The following is a 23,831-nucleotide window of genomic DNA, read 5'->3' as shown; positions in this document are numbered from 1 at the left end:
CACAGTGGCAGTGTTCCACCTTTGAAATGTACAAAAGTCCCACTAGGGCTCTTGTATATTTCAAAGATTGAAGCGGCATGGAGCCTGGGGCCAGTGGAGGACTCAGAGTCCCCCACTGGCCACAGGCTCCACATGGTATCACAGTCTTTGAAATACACAAGGCTGGGGTTCTTGTACATTTCAAAGGCAGAACGCTGCACAGCACTTCCACCTTTAAAATGTAGCAACAGTTGGGCAGGCTCTTGCTACATTTCAAAGCAGAAGCGCCCTTACCTACTATTCAATTAGTTGATTAATCTAATGGTAACATCCCTACTGAACAACATTCAATATTCCATTAAATAGTCCCACTATGGAGAAATCCTATCCGACTGATGGTTAATAGTTTGTAATCTTTTTCCTGTTGGTAGGTAAATGTTTAAAGTAAAAGACTGCAATATAAAAATGGATGTTCCAGGAAAAAGTATCTAAGCGACATTCAAGCCTAAATGCCACTGACTTTCATGGGAGTTACTTTTGAATATTTTACCCTAAGTTTCCATAGCCCAGATTTTCAAAGGTACTTAAGCATCACGCTCTTCAGCTTTACAAGTCTCGTGATTTATGTGCCAAATTAGCTGCATGGGTCATTTGGGGGTAGGAATGGATCAGTGACTTGTGCATTGGTCTGAAAAACCCATGGCTGTGAGCTCAATTCTTGAGGGGGCAAATCTGTCAGGGATGGTACTTGGTCCTGCTATGAGAACAGAGGACTGGATTCAATGACCTCTCAAGGGGTACGTCTACACTACAGAGTTAGTTCGAACTAACTTAGTTCGAATTAGTTAATTCAAACTAAGCTAATTCGAACTAACGCGTCTAGAACTAAAAACTAGTTCGAATTAGCGTTTTGCTAATTCGAACTAGCATGTCCACATTAAGTGGACCCTGAACAGGGCTTAAGGATGGCCGGAAGCAGTGCCGGCAGGGCATCAGAGGAGGACTTAGAGTGTGGAGATGCTGTCTCAGGCTAGCCAAGGGCTGCGCTTAAAGGGACCCGACCCCCACCCCGGACAGACAGTTCTCAGGGGTGCCCCGCTTGAAAACCAGTCCTGGCTTGGAGTGCCCAGAGTGCCCACACTGGGCACATCACACCACTCGGCCATCAGCCCGGCTGCACTTGCTGCAGGCTGCCATCTGGGGAGAGGAGGCAATTGGGGGGCTGCAGGAGAGCTTCCACCCCCAGAAGCCCGCAGAGCCAGCCCAGTCCTCCCCATCGGGGGCTCGTACCCCATTCCTCCCTCACCTCCTTCCACTTACCCTTCCCTAGCCCCTTTTCTTGATGTACAAAATAAAGGACAATTGTGGTCAAAAATGGAATCTGTCTTTATTGAACAAAACTGGGGGAGACTGGGAAAAGGAGGTGGGAGAGGGGAAGAGAGAGGCTGGGAGAGGGGAGGGCAACTACAATGATCAGGGGTTGGGAACAGGTCCCATATGAAGAGAGGCTAAAGAGACTGGGACTTCTCAGCTTAGAAAAGAGGAGACGGAGGGGGGACAGGATAGAGGTCTCTAAAAGCAGGAGTTGGGTGGAGAGGGTGCATACAGAAAAGTTCTTCATGAGTTCCCATAAAGAAGGACTAGAGGACACCAAAGGAAAGGAATGGGTAGCAGGCTTCAAACTAATAACAGAAAGTTCTTCTTCACAAAGCAAATAGTCAACCTGTGCAACTCGTTACTGCAGGAGGCTGTGAAGGCTAGAACTAGAACAGAGTTTAAAGGGAAGTGAGATCAAGTCATGGAGGCTGGGTCCATGGAGTGCTATTAGCCAGGGGGTAGGAGTTGTGTCCCTGCCCAAGGTTTGTGGAAGGCTGGAGAGGGATGGCACGAGACAAATGGCTTGGTCACTGTCTTCGGTCCATCCCCTCCAGGGTCCCTAGGGTTGGTCGCTGTTGGCAGACAGGCTACTGGGCTAGATGGACCTTTGGTCTGACCCAGGACGGCCATTGTAAGCTCAGGGCTCAGGATCGGGGGTCTCAGTGGACCACCTTGATTTTCATGCACACCTGCTCCTGGGTGGCCAGGCTGCCAGCTCTCCTGCCCAAGCCGGCCACTTTCCTGTGCATAGTGCGGCGATCGTGGACAAGGTCCACGATGTCCGCACTAGCCCAGGCGGGTGCCCGCCTCTTGCGGTCCCGGGCAAGCTACCGGGAGCCGCCAGCCTTGTCCCGGGAAGAGGGGAAGGGCTGGGGGGCATCGGGTGGCTGGCTCGAGCCAGCCACGTGCAGGGTCTGCTGGCTGGGTGCTGGCAGGCTCGCACCTGGCACGGGCACCGTAGCCAGCCCGTGCCCCTTTAAGGAGTCCGGGGCCGGGAAGGGGGCATAGAGTTTCCCTGGTGTTGGCCAGAGTGGCCACCAGGGAAACCTGGGGAGGGCTCGCCTCCCACTAGTTCGAATTAAGGGGCTACACAGCCCTTAATTCGAACTAGCTAGTTCGAACTAGGCTTAATCCTCGTAAAATGAGGTTTACCTAGTTCGAACTAAGCGCTCCGCTAGTTCGAATTAAGTTCGAACTAGTGGAGCGCTAGTGTAGCGCCTATCAAAGTTAGTTCGAACTAACGTCCGTTAGTTCGAACTAATGCTGTAGTGTAGACATACCCAAGGTTCCTTCCAGCTCTGTGAGATAAGTATATCTTCATATTTTGATCCTTCATGGTACTCAGCATCACAACACCTAACCCCTAGCAGGCTTGCTGTTCAGCGCACTTTTCGGCCCTGAGCTAGATGCAAAGGCTCCCCATATAATTAATGGGGAGACTTAGTCACCTAAGGATGGAATTTTAAGCAGCTGGCCAAGTGAATGAGGAACCATCCAAGCTAGCCATAAGTGAAATGCCAGGGAAAGGGCTGAGAAGAAGAGGGGGATTTTAGCAATAAAACGGTTGTTCTGGTGCACTGAGCAGCCTCCTTCTACTCAGGACCCTAAGCTGTGAACCCTCTCCTAGAATTAAGCAAGTAACTGCTAGAACTTAAGTAACCCATGTCCTGAAGACAAAATTGTTTCTTGGTATTCATCACTTGCTCATATTCACTTTACATTTTCCTATGGCCCTGGCTTGTTTTATGCAGGCATTCTGATGCTCTCCTGATACGGGACGGGGGAAGGGGAGGTGGTACTGTGGAGAACAGGTGTTAGGTGTTCTATTAACATACATACAGAATTGTTCCTTGCTTGCAAGACAGCCTTTCCCCTGTCTATTTTAAAACCTTGCTTTGGTGTCTCTGGGGCTTCAATCTGAGGCAAGGTTTCAAGCTGCTAATGATCTGTGGGAGGGCATCAGTGCTTAAGCTACTTTACCAATAGCCAGCCAGTGGAGACTTGGGCACCAAAGTGACTTGGGCATTGAACATGTCAATGGAGCTTAAATAGTGAACTTAGGTGCTATTGGGATAATTGGGTCAACAAATTTCCCTTAGTTGTAAGCTGAATTGTAAAAAGAATGTAGAGTTTATAAGTTAATAGAATAACTTGTAATAACAAATGTTTACGGGTAAAGGAAGCAAAAAAAAACCTTGCTAGTCTAAACAAAAGGGCCTACCAATATGGTTCAAAGCCTATGTGAAAATCATGTTTGGTAGAAAAACAGAAGCTATGGAATTGGAAATTAATTAACCAATCTTGTGTGTCAGAGATTAGACCTAGTTGATAGAGAAAATAATGATGAGATGGGCTATTTCTCCCAACATTCACTTAGTAGGACCCTAAAAAAACACTTGAGCAAGGGAGGGGCACTAATCAAGAACAGATGGAGGCTACTACTGCAGAGAGTTTCACCATCCAGGCTGCCACTTGCATTGTTTCTTGGGACCTTGGGCATTCATTACCCTGATCCTAAGTGATGTTCTAACCGGACAGGGGAAGAGTGAAAGAGAGAGAGAGAAAGAGAGAGAGAGATTCAGATGACACTGCTACTCCCACTACCTCCAACTTAATCCAAAACACATGTATGATTGAAAAGGTTTAGTCTTTTAACAGCAGCAGATTACAATGACATTTTTATTTAACACCTTATACTGCAAATGTTGAACCGTTTTCCTCTTTTCCTTTATTTTCAATATAAGGTTAGACTCATTTTAAATGGTGTATTTGATATGATACTAAATAGCCTGTGATCTCTATACAGGCAATCCCCAGGTTACGTACAAGATAGGGACTGTAGGTTTGTTCTTAAGTTGAATCTGTATGTAAGTCGGAACTGGCATCAGCCGCTGCTGAAACTGATCAGTTTCAACAGCGGCTGAATCTGGACACCAGTTCCACTTACATACAGATTCAAGGTAAGAACCCCAGGCGTCCCCAAGTCAGCTGCTGCTGAAACTGATCAGCAGCTGATTCCAGGAAGCCCAGGGCAGAGCAACTCTGCCTCGGGCTTCCTGTAGTCAGCCGCTGGTCAGTTTCAGCAGCGGCTGACTTTGGGACGCCTGGGGCAGAGCAGCTCGGGTGCTGCTGGCTTGGTCCAGTAACGTGGCCGCTCCTCGGCGCTACTGGACCAACCCAGCAGCACCCCAGCTGCTCTGCCCCAGGCATCCTGATTCAGCCACTGCTGAAACTGATCAGCAGCTGAATCAGGACGCCTGGGGCAGAGCAACTGGGGTACTGCCGGGTTGGTCCAGTAGTGCCAAGGAGCGGTGCTACAGGCCCCCGGCTTTGCTCCACGTCTCCCTGGTCTGCTGGGGGGGCACTAGCTGCGTTCCCCCCCCCCCCCCCCCAGAAGACCAGGGAGACGTGGAGCAAAGCGGCGGAGGACCCGGGCCGAACCGTGGCTCTTCCAGATCAGCGCCGCAGTCCGGCCCGGGTCCTCCGCAGCTTTGCTCAGCGTCTCCCTGGTCTGCAGACCAGGGAGACGCTGAGCAAAGCCACGGAAGACCCTGGCGGACCCGCGGCGCTTCCAGATCAGCTGGAAGACACTGAACAGAGCGGCGGAGCACCCGGCCGTGCCCGCGGCGCTTCCAGCTGATCTGGAAGCGGCCCGGGTCCGGCCCTGGGTGCTCCGCCGCTTTGTTCAGCGTCTCCCTGGTCTGCAGACCAGGGAGACGCTGAACAGAGTGGCGGAGCACCCGGCTGGACCCGCGGCGCTTCCAGCTGATCTGGAAGCGGCCGCGGGTCCGGCCCCTGGTGCTCCCCCGCTTTGCTCCCGTTTCCCTGGTCTGCTGGCGGAGACGGGGAGCAGCTTTTCTCGCCGCATAGAAGGTGGGCGGCGGGACCAGGCGTCCCGCTGCGCCAGTTCTCCGGGGCAAGAAATCCCCGGTCGTAACTGCGGATCCGACATAAGTCGGATCCGCGTAACTCGGGGACTGCCTGTATACCAAACACCAGACACTGTTTAACACTATTTAATATTGGACAGCGACTGGGTTCTTTTAATAGCTTTGGCCCACATATTCCATCTTACAATTTAATACAACGGTGCCAAAGAATGCAGAAAGGCAACTAAATACCTTTAAGGAGCTGAGTTGTAGACATTGTAATGCTAAGCAGAAAAGAACAATGCCAAATACCTTTACTAATCTGAGCCTAAGTGTCTGAAATTTTTATTTTATGTCTTTATGTGCTTCACTCAAATTGGGAGCTATATGCATGATATCCATGCCATGAGAGAGAAAGCTATTTTCTTTTTAACAAAATGCAATTGGCAGAAACACTGAACAACTTCCAGCCTCAAATAATCAGTTCTGTGTTACACCTTCAGTTACTAATCATTGGATAGTAGGAAAAGATATTGAAGGCCTTATTTGGAGAAGAGCTGTGCACCAATGTTCCCTATAAGCTGTGTGCTTGTGTGGCTGCTCAGGAGAAATTGAAATGAGGTCCCTCTGATTAGCAGAGCACTCACAACTAGATTTGTTTTTATCCTGGTGGTGCACATTGACACATGCCTCAGTGCACATAAAAGAATTTATTCTGCATGTGGGCTAAAAAAAACCAGCACACAAATGGAAAAGATTAGAGGGGACATTGCTGAGCACCCACAATTCCAACTGAAGTCAACAACAGCAGGTACTTAGCATCTTTGAAAACCAGTCCCTTTTTAGAAGTGTAGTTATTACTGGCAGGAAGTAAAAATCTGAAAATGGGTTTAAATTTCTATCTTATCTTGCAACATGTGGATTTACAGCAGTGACTCCATGTACATAATGAGGTACACACAGAATTCTTTCAGTGTGATTGTGATGGGGTGATGTCACAGAAGACTCCTTGGGGGGCTTCCCAGAGTGCTGACACGGCCACTGCCACTTGACTTCCCACTCTCTGGGGCTTCTCACTGCTTGGCCCTACTGGGCCAGCTCTGCTGGTTTCCCACAGCCAGGGCACCAAGCTGAGGTCACTCCCTCCCCTGCCCAAGAAGCAGTATAGACATCGTACCTCTTCAGGGCCAATGAGAGTGCAGTTTTGGGCCTAGAGTCCTGAGATACCACTCCTCAAATGGGATCAAAACCCCCAATGAATTATTTGGGTAAGCCCCCTTTAACAATGAAACGGGGAATGTACACACTGATTGTTCCCCGAAATAATAATTATTTACACTGGGCTTGACAGTAAGTAAAAGTAAGTTCATTACGTACAAGCAATAGGATTTAAGTGGTGATAAGTGAGAAAAAGCAGAGCAAAGTAGATTACAAATCAAAAATAACAAAAATCGCTTAGCTAATCCTAACACTAAAATCCTCAGCACAAACTTATAAACGTACCATAAAACTGTTTCTTTTCCAGCTGCCTTCCAAATCAGGGTCATCTCCCTTCTCCTGGGGTCTCTAGTTCACCCTCCACAGGTGTGTCCAGCCAGACAAAGGACTCCTACCTTCCTATTATTTTAAAAGAATTCCTTTATTCTTGCATGGGGAGTCACCTGGCTGCTCCCTACCAACCACTGCTAAGACTTAAGGACAAAAGGTTATTTGCATATGATTGCCCAGACATTGAGGGCTCCCAGCAGAATTACTCTTGGCTTTCCATTGACACATTTAAAAATCATAGAGTATTCCCTACTCCACATGTCTAATTTTACACAGAAGAGTGATACATACACCAAAATAAGATAAACAGAACCAGCAGATTATGACATGAAGATTGATAGGTTACATGAAACAATTTGATCAAAGCAACTTTTGAATTATGTACATTTATGTCCATAAGTCCAATTCATAAAGCATGGGGCAGGGAGTCCATCATAGTGATATCATCCATACTCATATTTAGAATGCAAGTTTTGGGAACAGTCAAGAGCACAGCCTTACACCAAAGCACAGCATCTTTTTCTTTTGAAGAGAGTTGTGTATTTAATTTATCTGTTGAATATAGTTTCATGCTGGGGTAGCCATGGAGACGGAGCCTTTAGTAACTCCATGCATTAGCAGGTCAAGTAAGCAAATCTACACAGCTCCATAGCAACAGACGAGCATGTAAAACCGAGCCTATCAGTAAAACATGCAGCAGGTTTCTTTGCATTCAGCATATTAACTGAAAGCACCAAATGACTATGACCGAAAGGAAAGGAAAGGAAAGGAAAGGAAAGGAAAGGAAAGGAAAGGAAAGGAAAGGAAAGGAAAGGAAAGGAAAGGAAAGGAAAGGAAAGGAAAGGAAAGGAAAGGAAAGGAAAGGAAAACAATGTCAAAAGATATTTGTTTTACAACATATCTGCTACCTAGACAGGATCTGAAGAACTCTCATTCTACATCTGATTTTGAAGTCCATGCTAAAACTAGGCAAACTTTTTATCTAAAATATTTTTTCACCCAAAAAATATGCAGTTTGGGGTTAACTGAAACATGGTAAAATAATGACACTCTTATACCCCATAGTCTACTGGCTAAGCCATTCTGTTTGAATCTCCACTCTTGAATCTAAATTGCCTGATGATGATGATGATGGGTAATCACCCATTGCTGAGTATGATCATCTTCCACTAGAGTTGTGAATCTCAGGTGACTGATAAGGCTGATCCTTGAACCACAAGTTCTGTTACAGTGAGGACAGATGTTTTCAGGTTCAGCAGGAGGCTACTGGCAATGACTAAAAGCCAGTCTCCTCTTCCTCCTCAGCTTGTCCGCAGGCAAATTCAAAATTCAGGGAGCCATTGCATAAGGCTTCTCTCCATTTTGCGTGATCCTGTGTGAGTATCTCCCAATGTCAATGTTGTCCTTCTTTAAGGAACCCAAACCAACTCGAGCACCCACCCAGCAATCCCCAATCCCTTTGGTAAAGCAGCACTGTCTGCTGGCAGAGTAGGTGTGTCTATTCAAATACAGTCTGCTCCTGAATCTTCCTGCGAAGGCTGTCACAAGATGTCCGTGGAGAGTTCATTCAGATCCTGGCTTACACACTAATTATTAAATCAAAGTGCTTGACAGTCAGAGAATATGAATGTAAAACCAGTGATCAGAGGGAAGAAGTTCCATAAATCCTTAGCAATCAATTTCTTGTATCATGCAAGTAAACAGTGGGAGACGTTACTTGCATCTTTAATTGTAATTCCAATTTTCAGATCAACACTAACTGTTCTAGCAGTCAGACCCATTTTCTACCAGTGTTCTCAACTAGTGGTACAAGTACCTTTAGGGGTACTAGAGAGACATCTGGGGGGCACCTCAACACAACTGAAATTTGGAGAAACTGAATTTTGTTTTAAGTTTTACAGCGCTTTATTATTTTTGTATTTTTTACACCCAATAATTTCATTGCCCGCCCGGGTACGATTAAGTTGTTTAAACACATGTGTTGCAATGGTAGAAAAAAAAAATTGTGTGTCTGAAAACTGTAGGTACTGGGGGTACTTATGCTTTTTTTTTTTTTTTTTTGAAAATGGGGGTACTTATTTTTTTTAAAAGGGGTAATCATAAAAAAAAGGTTGAGAAACATTGTTTTATACCATCATATATATAACTTCTCTGAATGCTCCCAGAAATTAGGCACTGATCCTCCAAACTTCTGTACACAAGTAAAGAGAAGCTTATATGCAAGCGTTTGTAGGATAGAGGAGACATTGCTTGCCTAAATCAAAGTCCAGATTTATGATCAAATGCCATGCTTTTTGATTTTCCATAGTTCACAATTATATCTCCATCAGCTGACAGTGTTCTTAGAATGCAGAAACACTGGAAGAGGTTACTAAAAACTGTAAAATAAATAACAACAGAAAGGTTATATTATAAGTGTCCCTGCCTCACCTCTCCTCTCCCCATCCTGCTTCCTATGAATCTGCAAACTAAATCAAGCACAACAATTTATTTTATGGATCAAATTGAAGGAAAGCAGCAGAGCAAGTACAGGTTGGTGCTTTTAGAATATAGTTATACATTTTCTAAAGAGCACGGGCAGGATTTTAAAATGCATTTCAACAAGATAGTGAAAGCACAACTGGCTATTATTAAAGAACAATGCAGCCCTTCCCATAACATAGGATGCATTCAAACTAGGACATTCTGTATCTTTGAGTTTGAAAAGCAGACACAGTTCTATTTTTTTCCATTGTCTGCAGAAATGTGCAACAAATTGAGAATAAAAGCAACCCACATACAAGATACAAATGCTGTCAAACAAAGCCGTTAATAAAAATGCCTTGTCTCCCGCCCCACCCAGAAAACAAATCTATGATTCTACCTCTTTATGATCATGAGAAATGTAAGGTTCTTTGTGGCAAACAGTGTCTCAATTATCCTTAATATAACCCTCTTCTAGGAGTTACAGATAATCTGGATATATACAAACTAGTGTATTTTGTTTTTGGAGTGGGGCACCTACACTCTGAATCGGATGTTGATACTTCCACCTTGTCATGCTGAGCAGAGGGAGCTGACAAGGATCGGCTAAATTATCCAGCCAGGTCTAGCAACGTGAACAACTAGTCGACTATCGGATAAGCTAATGCTTATTGGACAGTCGACATCCTAGTCGACTAGTCACTTCTCCCTCCTTGCTGCCTCTATCAGAAAGAGGCAGCGGGGGGAGGGGGACCGGAGGGGAGGGAAATGGAGAGGGTGCTTCAAAGTGTCAGTGCCATGTGGAGCCCGGGGCCAGACCCTGAGCTCCAGGCCGTGCTGCCACTTTGAAACGCTGCATTTCAAAGTGGCAGCGCCACATGGAGCCTTGAGTCAGCTGGGGACCCTGGGCTCCATGTGGCATAGCCACTTTGAAACACCACAGGGAGCATAAGGCCAGAGCTTTTAATTTTGAAGTGTAGCAACAGCCCTGCATCGACTATTCGATTAGCTCATTACCATAAAATCGCAAGTATAATGTGCACTTTTTTCCCGTTTATTTAGGGTCATAGCTGGGGTGCGCATTTTACATAGGGGATTATCTTTTCAAGTTTTAAACTCATCAGGTAGGCGCGAGCTGAGTGGGAGGCCCCGTTAGATGCGAGTTTGGCATGCAGACAGCTGGGCGGGGGGCAGGTTTCCTTCCCGTTCCTTCCCTCCCATTCTCCTATATAATGGGTGCGCATTATATATAGGAGTTCAGGTTTTTTCATGATTTTAAGAGTCTAAAGTCAGGGTGTCCACTATACATAGGTGCACATTATACTCGCGATTTTACGGTAATCTAAATTTAACATCCCTGGCCAGATCTCAACAATATAAATTAAATCTTAGATAACGATGGACTTACTAGTCACTACTCTTGCTCTGAGTCCCAGGCAACCATTATCTAGTGCTTCCAATGATGAGGCACCAGATGAAATCAGCAGGGCTATTAAACATTAATAACCTGCTCTCCTATCTACTCTCATCATGAGAATTACAACAAAAACTGGAGAAACCAATATCTTAGGGAAACTGTCCCTTCCTCATCCTCCAGTTCATGGAAACATTCTGCTCTTTCTGTAAAGTTACAAGGGTAGTTGATGGGGCCTCTGAGTATCCACAGTCAATATAAAGGTGATTTGACCCTAAACTTGTATTCACCCATGCACAAGTAAAATACAAACCTAAAACCTCATTCGATTAATCCCCGCCAAAATAGGGAATACTTTCTCCCCTAGTGTTCATAAACCAACCACCATAAACTTCACCAATTACACTTAAAATGGCTTATTACCTCCTCATTAAGATCACTTGTTATTTGACAGGTACATCAGCAAAAGTAGAACAGATCATAACAGCACTGCCCAGTAAATATAATATGACACAGTACAACTGTGAGGTGAATGATATTCTACAAACTATAGCTCACCTTTCATTAATTCATGTGACCTGGATAGGGCTGAACTGGCAGCACTTAACTAACAGAGACCCAGCAGGAACAGAGCAAGTGCACACTACAATTTCAGATTAACTGATCTAGTGTGATGCAGTCCATGCCAATTTAAAGGAAAATATTATGATGAACAACAAGGCTGGATTCTAAATGCTTGGTAATCAATTGTCAAAACGATGTCCAAAATATACTTAACATCACCATAATCTGTTGACACAACTATAGTTACAATTTTCCCATCCAATGAAGGAAAATAATTTCTTCAGCTAGGAGAGGAAATAACTAAAGTAACTACTGAGAATTGCTGTGGAGGAAGCAAAGCTTATCTTCAAGGACAGAACCGGGGCCTCGTGCCTCATGTTCAAAAAAAAAATATTGAACCTATTTATGGGGTAAATGATTACCTGCAAACGGAGCCTCCCTCCTGGTTTGAAGGTGCCCATGACACATTGGAAGCAAGAAAGTAAGTCCTGAATTTCTTGCATAGAAATGCAGAGCACTCATATGGGCCTATGTGCCAGTCTACAATTATGAATATTTGAAGCCACTTAAATTGAATGTAGCTTTGTGCAATTCTTGCAGCTAAATATTGTAAGTTACTGGAGGCCAGAGACACTACTTCCACAGCCATACAGTCAAGGAGCTGGCCCTGAGGCACCCTGACCACAGGCCACCCCAGAGGCTGTAGGCGCTGCTATCAAGGTCACAGAGTCTGGGGCCAGCCCCAGAGGCCGGAGGCGCCACAGGCCATCCCAGAGGTGCCACTGGCCACCTCAGAGGTGCCCCAGCCACAGGCTGCCCCAAATGTGCCACTGCCATGGCCACACATCTTGAGGCTGGCCCAGAGGCACTGCAGCCATGTGTCCCCAGGCTGCCCCAGAAGCTAGAGGTGTGCAGTCAGGAGCTGGCCCCAGAGGTACCGTTACCGCACCCATGCAGCCCGGGGATGACCTGGAGACGCATTACCACAGTTTGGGGCCAGCCCCAGAGGCACTGCTACTGTGCCCATGCAGCCAGGGCCAACCCAGAGGCATGCTACCACAGTCCGGAGCTGGCCCCAGACACACTACTACTGCAGCCACGTGACCCGGGGCCAGCCCCAGAGGTGCTGTTACTGCGTCCATGCAGCCCGGGGCCAACCTGGAGGCATGCTACCACGGCATGGGGCTGGCCCCAAAGGCACCGCTATTGCGCCCGTGTGGCCCAGGGCCCACGCAGAAGCACAGCTACTGTGCCCATGTGGCCCGGGGCCGGCCCCAAAGACATGCTACCATGGCTCCGCAGCCTGAGGCCAGCCCCAAAGGTGCTGTAGAAGCAGCACCTTCAGCCTCCTGGGCCAGTCCCAGACCACATGGCTGCAGTAGTGGTGCCTCCAGGACTGGCCCTGTTGAGGAGCCTCAGCCCCAGTGCTGCCTCCTCTCCAGAGGGTGCATGGGGGAGGAGGGACAGGGCTGAGCTCCTTCTCCTGCCGCGCGTGCTAGTTAGGGGGCGTGGCCTGTAATTGCCTCACAGGCCATATCCAAGCCCAAGGAGGGCCCGATCCAGCCCGCTGAGAAGCTTTTTCCCACCTCTGATTTATAGGGATGTGCCACATGGAAAGAACAAACAACATATGTGCAATTTCTTCTACACACAAAAATTTGTATTTCAGTACATTTCACATTACATCTGGTCTTAAAATGTTATATAAAGATCTTAAATCATTACATTGTCACTAAAAAGGCCCACTACTTACAGGTGTTCGGATCTTGCAGTTAATCATATATAGAGGGGCCAATTGTTGATTTGTTTATTACCTACATAGACAAAGTCTTAGTCCTCTGTGCTGTTTGATGAGAACTTTTAAATATACTGTAAAGAGAAATTAATACAATGAAATGATCTATAATCTACTTACCAGGTTTTATAAGGTTTGTCTTTGTTTCCTTCTTATATCGAGCAGGCTGTGGGTTTCCTTCCCCCACCATTCCAGAATTACATTTCTTTTTGGTATAGTCTCCATCGCTGCCAGTACAAAAAATAATTGGACTGTTTCCAGCATCAGAAGGAGTCTTAACAGGAGATACTGACTGACTACTAGGGCAGCCCGTGTCATCTGAAAATAAGACAAAAAATGAACACAAGAATTGTTAGCCAATAAGTAAAATGAAGATGGCAGAAAACCAAATCCTTTGGAGTATTCTACCCACAAATTAGAAACAGCATTCTCTAAAACGCACAATGTGTGCACAAATATAACACCCATTTTGTCCCTACATTTCTGCACCCAACAGTTGAGTATAAAATGTATAAAATGCCACTGTAAAAATTTGTTTCCAAAATTCTGAGAAGGTGCAAAATCCTGCATACCAGATCAGTATTTCTCAACCTCTTTTTAGAAAGTACTCTTAAAAAAAAAAAAAAAAAAAGTACCCCAGTACCTACAGTTTTCAGACACCCACAAAAATGTTCTACCATTGCAACACATTTTTTTAAACAACTTAATCGTAGCCAGGTGGGTGATGAAATTTTTGGGTGTAAAAAGTACAAAAATAATAAAGTGCTATAAAACTTAAAATAAAAATCCAGTTCTCTCCAAATTTCAGTTGTGTTGACATAGTCCCCAAGACATCTCTCAAGTACCCCAAGGGTACTCGTACCACTGACTGAGAAACACTGTACTAGATCTATGGAAAGGCCTTCAAGTTCAAGGGCATAAGATGTGTGGCTACAGCTTACCGGATTGAGAAGTGCACTCAATATCCAGTTGGGAGACAATTTGTCCTACTGATTGTGCAATTCTTAAAATAAAGCCTTAGCGCGCTTTGCTAGAATACCGATCAATGCACACACCAAATTTTTTGGATGACTCATTATTTGGAACTTTGATTTACACTTATCTATAGCAAAACATCACTTTAGCTAAATATAATGTGCATTGTTACTTTTAATTATTTACTATATTGTACAATGCATCTATGGCTGCTTAGAGATTTTGAGTGAGCATTTTTGTCTCTGATGGATGATTATAATTGAAGTAATTTGTTTTGCTTTCGTATTTTTTCTGTTTTTTATTTTATTTTTACTGATTTATCATCCTTTAAATATCTACAATATGATAAACAAACTGATCATTTAGAACAGTGTTTCTCAAAGTGGTCTGACTCACTCTGAGAACGTTGATCCCGGGCTGCTCCAGTTTGTTTACCTACCAGCTCCACAGCCACAGAGTTTTGTGGCTCCCGTTGGCTGTGGTTCACTGTTTGCAGCCAAGGGGAGCTGTGGGAAGTGGCGTGACCCAGGCCACTGCTTCCTGAGGCTCCCTTTGGCTGCAAACGATCAACCACAGTCAATGGGAGCTGCCAGGCTCCATGGCTGCAGAACCAGTAAGTAAACAAACTGGAGCAACCCAATAGCAGCCTTCTCAGAATGCGTCCATGGACCACTTCGAGAAACGCTGATGTTGAATATTTATTCATTATATTGTTGCAATGAATGTACAGTCTGTGTAGTAATATCATTTTACTGGAATGTAGTACAGGCAGTCCCCAGGTTACGTACAAGATAGGGACTGTAGGTTTGTTCTTAAGTTGTATCTGTAAGTCGGAACTGGCGTCAGCCGCTGCTGAAACTGATCAGTTTCAACCGCGGCTGAATCTGGATGCCAGTTCTGACTTACATACAGATTCAACTTAAGAAACCCAGGCGTCCCCAAGTCAGCTGCTGCTGAAACTGATCAGCGGCTGATTCCAGGAAGCCTGGGGCAGAGCTGCTGGGGTGCTGCCGGGTTGGTCCGGAGCGGCGCTGCAGGACCAACCCGGCAGCCCCCAGCTGCTCTACCCCAGGGGTAGGCAAGAAAAGCCTGGTCTGCTGGGTGGGGGACACTAGCTGCACCCCCCCCCCAGCAGACCAGGGGGACAGGAGCAAAGCCGCGGAGCACGCCCGCACGCTTGGGCTGTCCCCCTGCGGGCGTGCTCAGCGGCTTTGCTCTCCATCTCCCTGGTCTGCAGGGAGACGGGGAGCAAAGCCTTGGAGCACGCCCGCAGCGGGACAGCCCAGGCGCGCCCGGGCTGTCCCGCAGCGGGCGTGCTCCGCGGCTTTGCTCCTGTCCCCTTGGTCTGCTGGGGAGGGTCCAGCAAAGCCGCTGGACCCCCCCCCCCAAGCAGACCAGGGCAAACGAGCAAAGCCGCCCAGGCAGTGGGACTCCCGCCGCCTGGGCGGCTTTGCTCAGGTGTCCCTCGTCTGCTGGGGGGGGGGGTCCAGTGGCTTTGCTGGACCCCCCCAGCAGACCAGGGAGACCGGGAGAAGCTTTTCTCGCCCTGGAGGACACGGGTGGCGACCCCGCCGCCCGTGAGCTCCGGGGCGAGAAAAGTCCCGTTCGTAAGTGCGGATCCGACATAAGTCGGATCCGCGTAAGTCGGGGACTGCCTGTAATATCATTTTACTGGAAACAATAAACATGTCTCAAAATAAATTATTTTTCTTTTAAAGAACTTTTTTTTAAATATTTTCCATTTCCAGAGAGTGACTATGATACCTGACTCTAAAACTGCTGTACAATATGAACAGTAAGTACTTTGGTGCAAACCAGCATTCATGTGTATAAGTATCAGCTTTCATCTCATGGAAATACAGAAATGTTGGTTTATTAAAAGTTTTACAAACACGATAAAACTCCTAACACAAACACAAGTCCTTTTTCACAAGTCATAGTAAAGAGGTAAACAGTCCAGATAGTCAAACACATTTAAGAAAAAAAATCCTTCCTACTGTTGTTAAAATGCTTCCTGAACACTCACTTCTTCTGTGATGCCCACAATAAGTGACCTTTTTTTTTGTAATTATAAAACATATTATATTAAAAACCAGAACCATGATGTCACTTTAAGGCAAGAAATAACCCATGTCTCAGAGAACTAAGTCATTTATTTGTCCTTTCCAATGCTGAAATAGACCAGTATCTTTCAGTATTCATGTGTACTGTGTGTTCACTTTGTATTGTCTTCATGAATAAAAGTCCCTCACACACTATCATGTGACACACACAGATGTACCTATACCTAAAGTGAGTAAGTACACAATCATATATCTGTAACCACTGACCATCTGCACTTTGCTCGCTATCATGTCTATAATTCAAATCTGCTTCTACAATGAGTTCCGCATGGGGACCAGCTGAAAACCACATTTACCCAAAGGAAAAAAGTGGAAAGAAATAAAGGATTAGAATATACAACCTTACCATTTGACTGAGGGTACGTCTACACTACAGCGCTAATTCGAACTAACTTAGTTCAAATTAGTGAATTCGAAATAAGCTAATTCGAACTAACGCGTCTAGAACTAAAAACTAGTTCGAATTAGCGTTTTGCTAATTCGAACTAGCATGTCCACATTAAGTAGACCCTGAACCAGGCTTAAGGATGGCCGGAAGCAGTGCCGGCAGGGCATCAGAGGAGGACTTAGAGCGTGGAGATGCTGTCTTGGGCTAGCTGAGGGCAGTGCTTAAAGGGTCCCGACCCCCACCCCGGACAGACAGTTCTCAGGGTGTCCCGCTTGCAAAGCAGTCCTGGCTTGGAGTGCCCGGAGTACCCACACTGGGCACATCACAGCACTCGGCCATCAGACTGGCTACACTTGCCGTGTAAATACTGAAATCTGTGCACAATTTGTCTACTGGACCATGAATTGGTTCCTCCAAGTGAATTCTTGGATTCTGTCTAAGCAACAAATATAGCTGTTTCTAGAAACATCCTGTCCTTCAAAGCATACCAAAATGTACAAAATCTTAAAGCTATATTTAGAATATAGTTCAGCCACAAATTATTTTAAACACCAGAGAGAAACTCTACTTTAAAGTATCTCAGAAGTTGACACCCTGTGAAGGAGGGTGTTTTAGTTTAAAATAAACAAAAGATCCCTACCCACAATTCTGTATGAAAAGATTTTTTTTAAAAGCAACTAATGTGCAAAACCAGCAACAAATGTAGGAGATGGAAAAGCAGATAAGAAAATGAAAATACATAGAAAATGCATGTTTTGATCAGCAGACAGTTAATATGGCCTCAAATAATGTACTGATTTTATGTCCCTATTATAATTAATTTGAGTAAGCTCTACAGCTTGCATTGTGATAAAACACTTATCAAAGGAACAAAGAGAACTTGGCACTAACAACAATAAGTCTTCTATATTTATATCATTTCTGACCTTTATACACATCAGCAACCAAGTCAGAATTTTAACTTCAATTGCAAAAAATGAATCATTTTATTGTGCTCCTTTTTCCTGTTACTGTTATTTTTAATGAGATATATACCTAAGGCTTCTATGTGAACTAGCAATTGAATCATTAGTACAGAAAAAGTGTAGCTCTAAACATTTTTGGATCTAGTTCATGTTGCGAAAAAGACAATTTTTCCTTACATGTATTAGATGTACCTTCTACAGGATTAAAATGTTCAGTATTGCCAAAGTAGCAGCTGCACATGCAACAGTACTGTCTATCACAAGGGGCTAGATAATCTCAGCTATGAGTTGAGAATGTACCTCTACTAATAACTTTGCAGATGACCATCCCATTACAAAAAGTGGAAAGGGAAGGAAAAACACTGGAAAGAGTGCACATTTGTGCATTCAAAACAAGATCAGGTATTACTGGTCTTCATTCTATCCTCACAACTGCTATGTGAATATAAATAATTTTAAAAACAACATTTCAGCTACAATTCCCTACAAAGCAGAGCACTCAAAAACTCAATATGTTTACTTCAGTTGAAAGAGTGAAGCTTGGCTGCATGTCACATTAGTAGAGCCAACTTTCATCCCACACACATGCTCAGGTTTATAAAAGGGTAAGGCTTTAAAAGCATTTATTGCCAATACAGAGTTTCTTTCAAAACAATCTTTAAAAAGGCCATTTTAGGGAAGGGGGAGGTTTTGAAATATCTGAACTACCTAGAAATAGAATAGGCAGGCAAGAGACCCATCCCTGAAGCATGTAAATCCAAAATGGAATTTATCATTACCTACTGCAGAGAAAATATTAATGTAATTTGCATTATGATCAGCTAAGGACTCAGTTTTGTAACTAAATTGGAGTTTTGAGTAAGGAAACTCAAGACTAGATCCAGGCAGAATAGGATAGTTCTCTTGAGCATTAGAAAGCTATGATAGAGAGAGGTCCTGCAGACCCCTCTTTAGAAGGTACTGCTGTTGATCTTCTACTTAGTAACAGAAGCTGTTTGCTTTCATTTTAGAAGTATAAAAAATATAAAATACACAACAGAGCACATACTCTGAAATATACTGCATAGTTTTCATTGTTTTCTTCAATGTATCTATACTCTCTACTTTTGAAGTGCTCTTGTAAGAACATCTTGTAAATTAATCTTCACCCTGAATGCCAACTGGATTTTTTTGTTGCAAAACTGTCTTTAATCACTAAGATCTGATGATGCACCTGCCAATTTTCAAATGCCGTTACAGGAACAGTGTCACATAAAACCTGCAGACAAACAGGATCAGCAACAAAACTGTTTAGAGTGTTGTGACAGTTGCATGCACTGGCTAAAATTAAAATCTTAATATAATTCAGTTGTAGTATTACTATGACAATAACATTAGGAGGTCTTATATCTTATCTGCATTAGGGATATTAAAATGCATTTATCTGTTAAACGTGTAACCGCTGAAAACTTCATTTACACATGGGGGAAAGGAGCAGGGTTAAAGGAGCTGTCAGAGGCAGCAGCTTGGGGGGAGCGGGAATCAGCTTGGCGGAACCCAGTACATGCAGGAAGCCAGCTTGAAAGCTGGTTTAAAAGCTGGATCCCACATGCACCAGCTCCCACCTCTCCTCCCCCACTGCACAGAGGCAGCAGCATAGGGTAGGGAAGGGGGCTGCGTTTAGCCATGTATAGAGGTACACGTTCAAATTCCTAACCTGTATATGGTTAATCAAACTTTGTTTACCTTTGGCACCACTTTGTTTACCTAAAGGCTCTATAGCCATGGAGCCTCGTGGTTCCCATTGGCTTTGAGTTGCCATTTCCAACCAAGAGGAGCCACGGAAAGCAGCAGCCTGGACCACGCCGCTTCCCACAACTCCTCTTGGCTGGAAACATAGCATCACTTTGATTGGATGCAGAGGGAGCACACGACTCTCACAGTCAATGTTGTGTGCAATCAGCACACACCTCACTTCACATGCATGTCACTTTAGTAATACCGGTAGGAAAACAAAATATCCTGCAGGCCACACAGAGAACACTGATGGGCTACATGCAGCCCATGGGCCGTAGGTTGCCCACCACTGCATTAGATACTGACCACAGCCAAAGGAGAAAACACCAAATTAACTGAACAGTGTCTAAACCAATATAAACACGTGAAGATATGTGATATTGCCAAGGAAGACACAAGAAGCATCATCAAGAAACTTATGATAGCTGTTGTAATTAAAATATGGATAACAGGACTGGCTAACTTTATAGGGATATGCTGTACTATATCTGTATATAGTACAAGTAATTATACCTCAGAGAGAGACCTTGAGCATCAGTATGTGAATAGCCTAGGTTACCTACTAACCAAGGAAAGCTTTTACCAGCAACACAGTGATATACTGACATTAAAATACATAATTAGATCTAGTAATAATAGTCTAAACATTGCAGCACTACAAATTATAATAAAATAATTCAGTAAAAGTACATCAAAAGAAAATGTGCAGGATCTATAAGATATATGAATTCATTATAAAAGGTTAGTTACAACTTAGTTCTACTGATACAGCATCAGTTGATGTACTTTGACAGCATAAAAAAGTTCCTCCTTCATCCTATCTGAATGTTTTTCCTATAACCAAAGTTCTAGTAATACTGGGAAACCGTAGGAATAAAGACTCTATAATTGTGGTCGTTTGGCTCTGTCATTATATTTATAACATAACTAGCAGTATTAATATTACAGCACAAAAACTTCTCAGCTATATTGGTAAAAATATAAATGAAAAATACTAGTCTGACACTATTAGGAAACTGTACCCAGGGATGACCTAATTCCCAGAGGCTTAGACATCGTATCACAAAAGCATTTAGACGGGAAGCCCAAAAATAAGTTTTGTCCAGATACTTCTTAAAGACTTCATTAAGACTAAGAAGAGGGTATGTGGTGGGTCTCCAAAGCAACAAAGATTCTTCAAATCAAATTTGTTTCTGCTAATTTCTCCCCTGTCTATAGTACAAATGAATGTGATCACAGTCCCATGAAGCTGATAACGATGATAATGACACAAAATGCTACACTCTGCCCCTTTTTTAGCCTCTCTTTTACAACACAATCTCTAGTTGAAGGCTGCTACAACATTGGTGACAACTAGAATGGATTATATTACAGAGAGTATTGTAACAAGAACACTCTTTAAAAAGCATTCAAGGTCTGGCTTCTAATAATAAATGAGAGTGCTGGGTATGCCAGTTCACAGTCTTTTGTATTCATATTTTATATACTGGCTTTACAGTCATCCAGATCCCAATCTGTGGCTATGAATCACTGCATACAATATTTAGGGAGAGGGTGAAAATTGTGGTGGTGGTGAACAAAGGCAAAATTATGCTCCAAGATTTACATGACATATTCTAGGAATAACCCTAATATTCTGCTGTCTTTATGTATGTGGAATTCCTGTTGATGTCAGTGGGAGAGTAATTTATCAGGATCAAGATATGACATATAGATTTTGGTTTTAAAATACCACAGACTCTCCTACTATGTTATTATCTTTATTCAGTAGAGTTTTGGGATTCTAAGAACAAGGTTCTTTCATTCTGTTTAAACTTGGCAATAATTGTTGATACACACGACAACATTTAACTCAATACAAATCTGTATTAAACCCATTTTAAAGCAAAATATCTTGGATTCAGTATTTTTAAGGAGAGATACAAACACAGTGCTCCTTAACATTGAATTAAATCATTTTGTTATCAGCATACATGCAGGACACAAACCTGGGTCCCAGAAGGGGTAAGATGCTAAGTGCTCGTTTCTTAGGGAGTAAACCAAAACCCACTGAAGTCAATAGGAACCTTTCCACTGACTTCAGCAGGCTCTAGATCAGGCCTTTAGAGGTCACAGCTCTGATTGATATGTTAAGCAGGTGACAGAGACATTCAGAAGGTCAAATGTCTTAGCTTCCTGAGTAGTTGTATGGTGCAGCGGCACAAGAGCAATAATTTCATATGAAGCCATAGTGCAGAGGGGACAGAGAGAGAGAGAAGCAGGCATAAAGTGGGGACAATTTTAAACATATTTCTCTAACACAATAACTGTTAATAAAACAAAACTGAAACTAGGAGCCAAGGGAATATGCTAACAAAACATTTCTTCTGATGAAAACAGATATAAACCCAGGGAGACTTTAGCATATAAGGAAACTAATAACAGTAACCTTACATTTGGTCTCTGCATTGTTGACCCATTAAAATGATGCATTTTTTCCCCTCTTTTTTCCCTCAGAAATATACTTAGGATGTTACATTTAAATTAATTGGCTAATCAAATAGTTGATGTAATTTGCATTGACTATTCGATTATTCAATAAGGGCGTCTCCGCCTTTGATGTGAAGCAATGGTTGCAGGGTTGTTTCTACACTTCAAAGGCGAAAGCGCTGTGGGGAGCATAGGGCCAGCAGGAGAGCAACTAGTCGACTAGTGTGCCAGCTATCCAATAAGCATTTGCTTATCAGATATTCAACTAGTCGGTCACACCCCTAAAATATACAATTAAGTACAGCCTCTCTCCGACTTATGAACCGGTTACGGACCAAGCAATTGGTCGTAACTTGGTTTGTTCATAAGTCAGACCCCATAGAGTTACACGCGACTGCACTGTTTGTAAGCGTGGATCACGTTCGTAACTCGGGGTCCGCCATTTACAACAGTTTCGGTCGTAACTGCAAATGGTCATAAGTCGACTGTTCACAACTCGGGGACCGGTTGTATGTGGTTTAATAATGCGCCACTCTAAGTAGCACATAATCTACTTCACTCTTCTAAGAAGAAATTATTTCAGCCATGACTGAAGGTACATCTTGTTAACTGCCTACAGTGAATGAAAATGTCTCTTCTATGGACTTGTACAGCTCCTCTGACTCAGTTACTTACAGCTAGTAATAAACATAACTTATTCAAACTGTGTATATACATGGATAAATCCTGTTTGCTTTACTCACACAAACATGCTCCCTAAACTTATCTTTGAGTATCAACCAATAACTGAATCAATTGGCAGAATAGTCTTAAGTGAACTATGCATGTGAATAATGTGAACAGGACATGGTAACAGAGAACTTTCTGCTGTAGGCACTGTAAATTAACAATAGAAACACAGTGAACACAGAGACCTAAACAAAAACAAAAGCCTAAACGCAGGCTCTGAATTCCTGTTTTGAAAATCTTGACCAGAATTTTCTAAATGAGTAAAAAAGGTGAACCTATTGCAACCACAGGTTTCCATCTAGCTCCTAGATGACTAGTAGTACGATTTATACTTATTAGCAAGGAGCTATTGCAGGTGAGAATAAAAGCCAGAAGAGTATTTTATATTTAATATAAAACAGCTTCTCTAGCTCAAGCAGCCCTTTACTACAACTGATTATTAAAACACATGTACTTCTCTAAGGATATGTCTACACTTCAAAGGTAATTCGAAATAACAGCCATTATTTCGAATTAACTTTAATAGCATCTATACATGCAAACCACTATTTTGAAATTAATTCGAAATAGTGGAGCGCTTAATTCGAATTTGGTAAACCTCATTCTACGAGGAGTAACGCCAAATTCAAAATAGCTATTTCAAATTAAGTGCTGTGTAGACACTTAATTCAAAATAGGGGGCCTCTAGCCCTTCCCAGGGAGCCCTGGAGGCCACTCTGGGCACAACCAGGAAAACTTACTCTCCTCTCCCCCAGCCCTGGAGCCATTAAAGGGGTAGACCCTGGCCACAGTGCCTGTGCCAGCTCCAAGCCTGCCAGCCCAGAGCCAGCAGTGGCCACTGGGGCCCCTGGCCCAGTGGCCCCAAAACACGAGCCAGCAAGCCACTGGCAGCCAGTCCTCCACCACTCCCTGGACCAGCGTGGAGATTATGGACCTTATTCAGATTTGGGGGGGGATGCCCCCAAAGTCCATGATCTCCGCACTAGATGGAGGAATGCAGCCGTCTATGGCAGGATAGCTGCCAGCCTGGCCACCAGGTTTGCATGAAAATCAAGTTGGTCCAGTGAGACCCCCAATCCTGAGCCCCGAACTTCTCCTCCCCCTTCTTCCCCTTGCTTCCCTCTTTCAGCTCCCTCCTCCCAGATTTTCCCCTCCCCTCTCCCTTCCCCTCTCCCACCTCCTTTTCCCAGTTTCCCAAGAGGTTCATCCTCCCCCCCAGTTCTGTTCAATAAACCCAGTTTCTATTTTTGAACATTTGTGTCTTTTATTTTGACATCAGGAAAGGGAGCTAGTGAGGGATAAGTGGAAAGACATGAGGGAGGAATGAGGCACGAGCCCCCAGTGGGGAGGCTCTCCTGCAGGGCATCCTGGATCCTGACAGCCCCACGATGGACCTC

At 44.0% G+C, this 23,831-nt stretch overlaps 1 protein-coding gene across 2 annotated transcripts in view; it reads right to left on the bottom strand.

Annotated features, from left to right (window-relative positions):
- The window catches only part of SYBU (syntabulin), a 62,164-nt gene that overhangs the window by 23,214 nt on the left and 15,119 nt on the right, over positions 1–23,831 (bottom strand). For both annotated transcript variants that reach the window (XM_075920208.2, XM_075920209.2), the window contains exon 3: positions 13,130–13,327. In XM_075920208.2, the coding sequence (XP_075776323.2) occupies positions 13,130–13,327 (198 nt within the window). The remainder of the gene's footprint in view (positions 1–13,129; positions 13,328–23,831) is intronic.

Source organism: Pelodiscus sinensis, chromosome 2 (assembly GCF_052426305.1).
Source record: "Pelodiscus sinensis isolate ZL-2025 chromosome 2, ASM5242630v1, whole genome shotgun sequence".
Taxonomy (NCBI): Eukaryota; Metazoa; Chordata; order Testudines; family Trionychidae; genus Pelodiscus; species Pelodiscus sinensis.
Note: the sequence above shows the minus strand (reverse complement) of the source record. Positions and strands in the feature narration are given on the sequence as shown.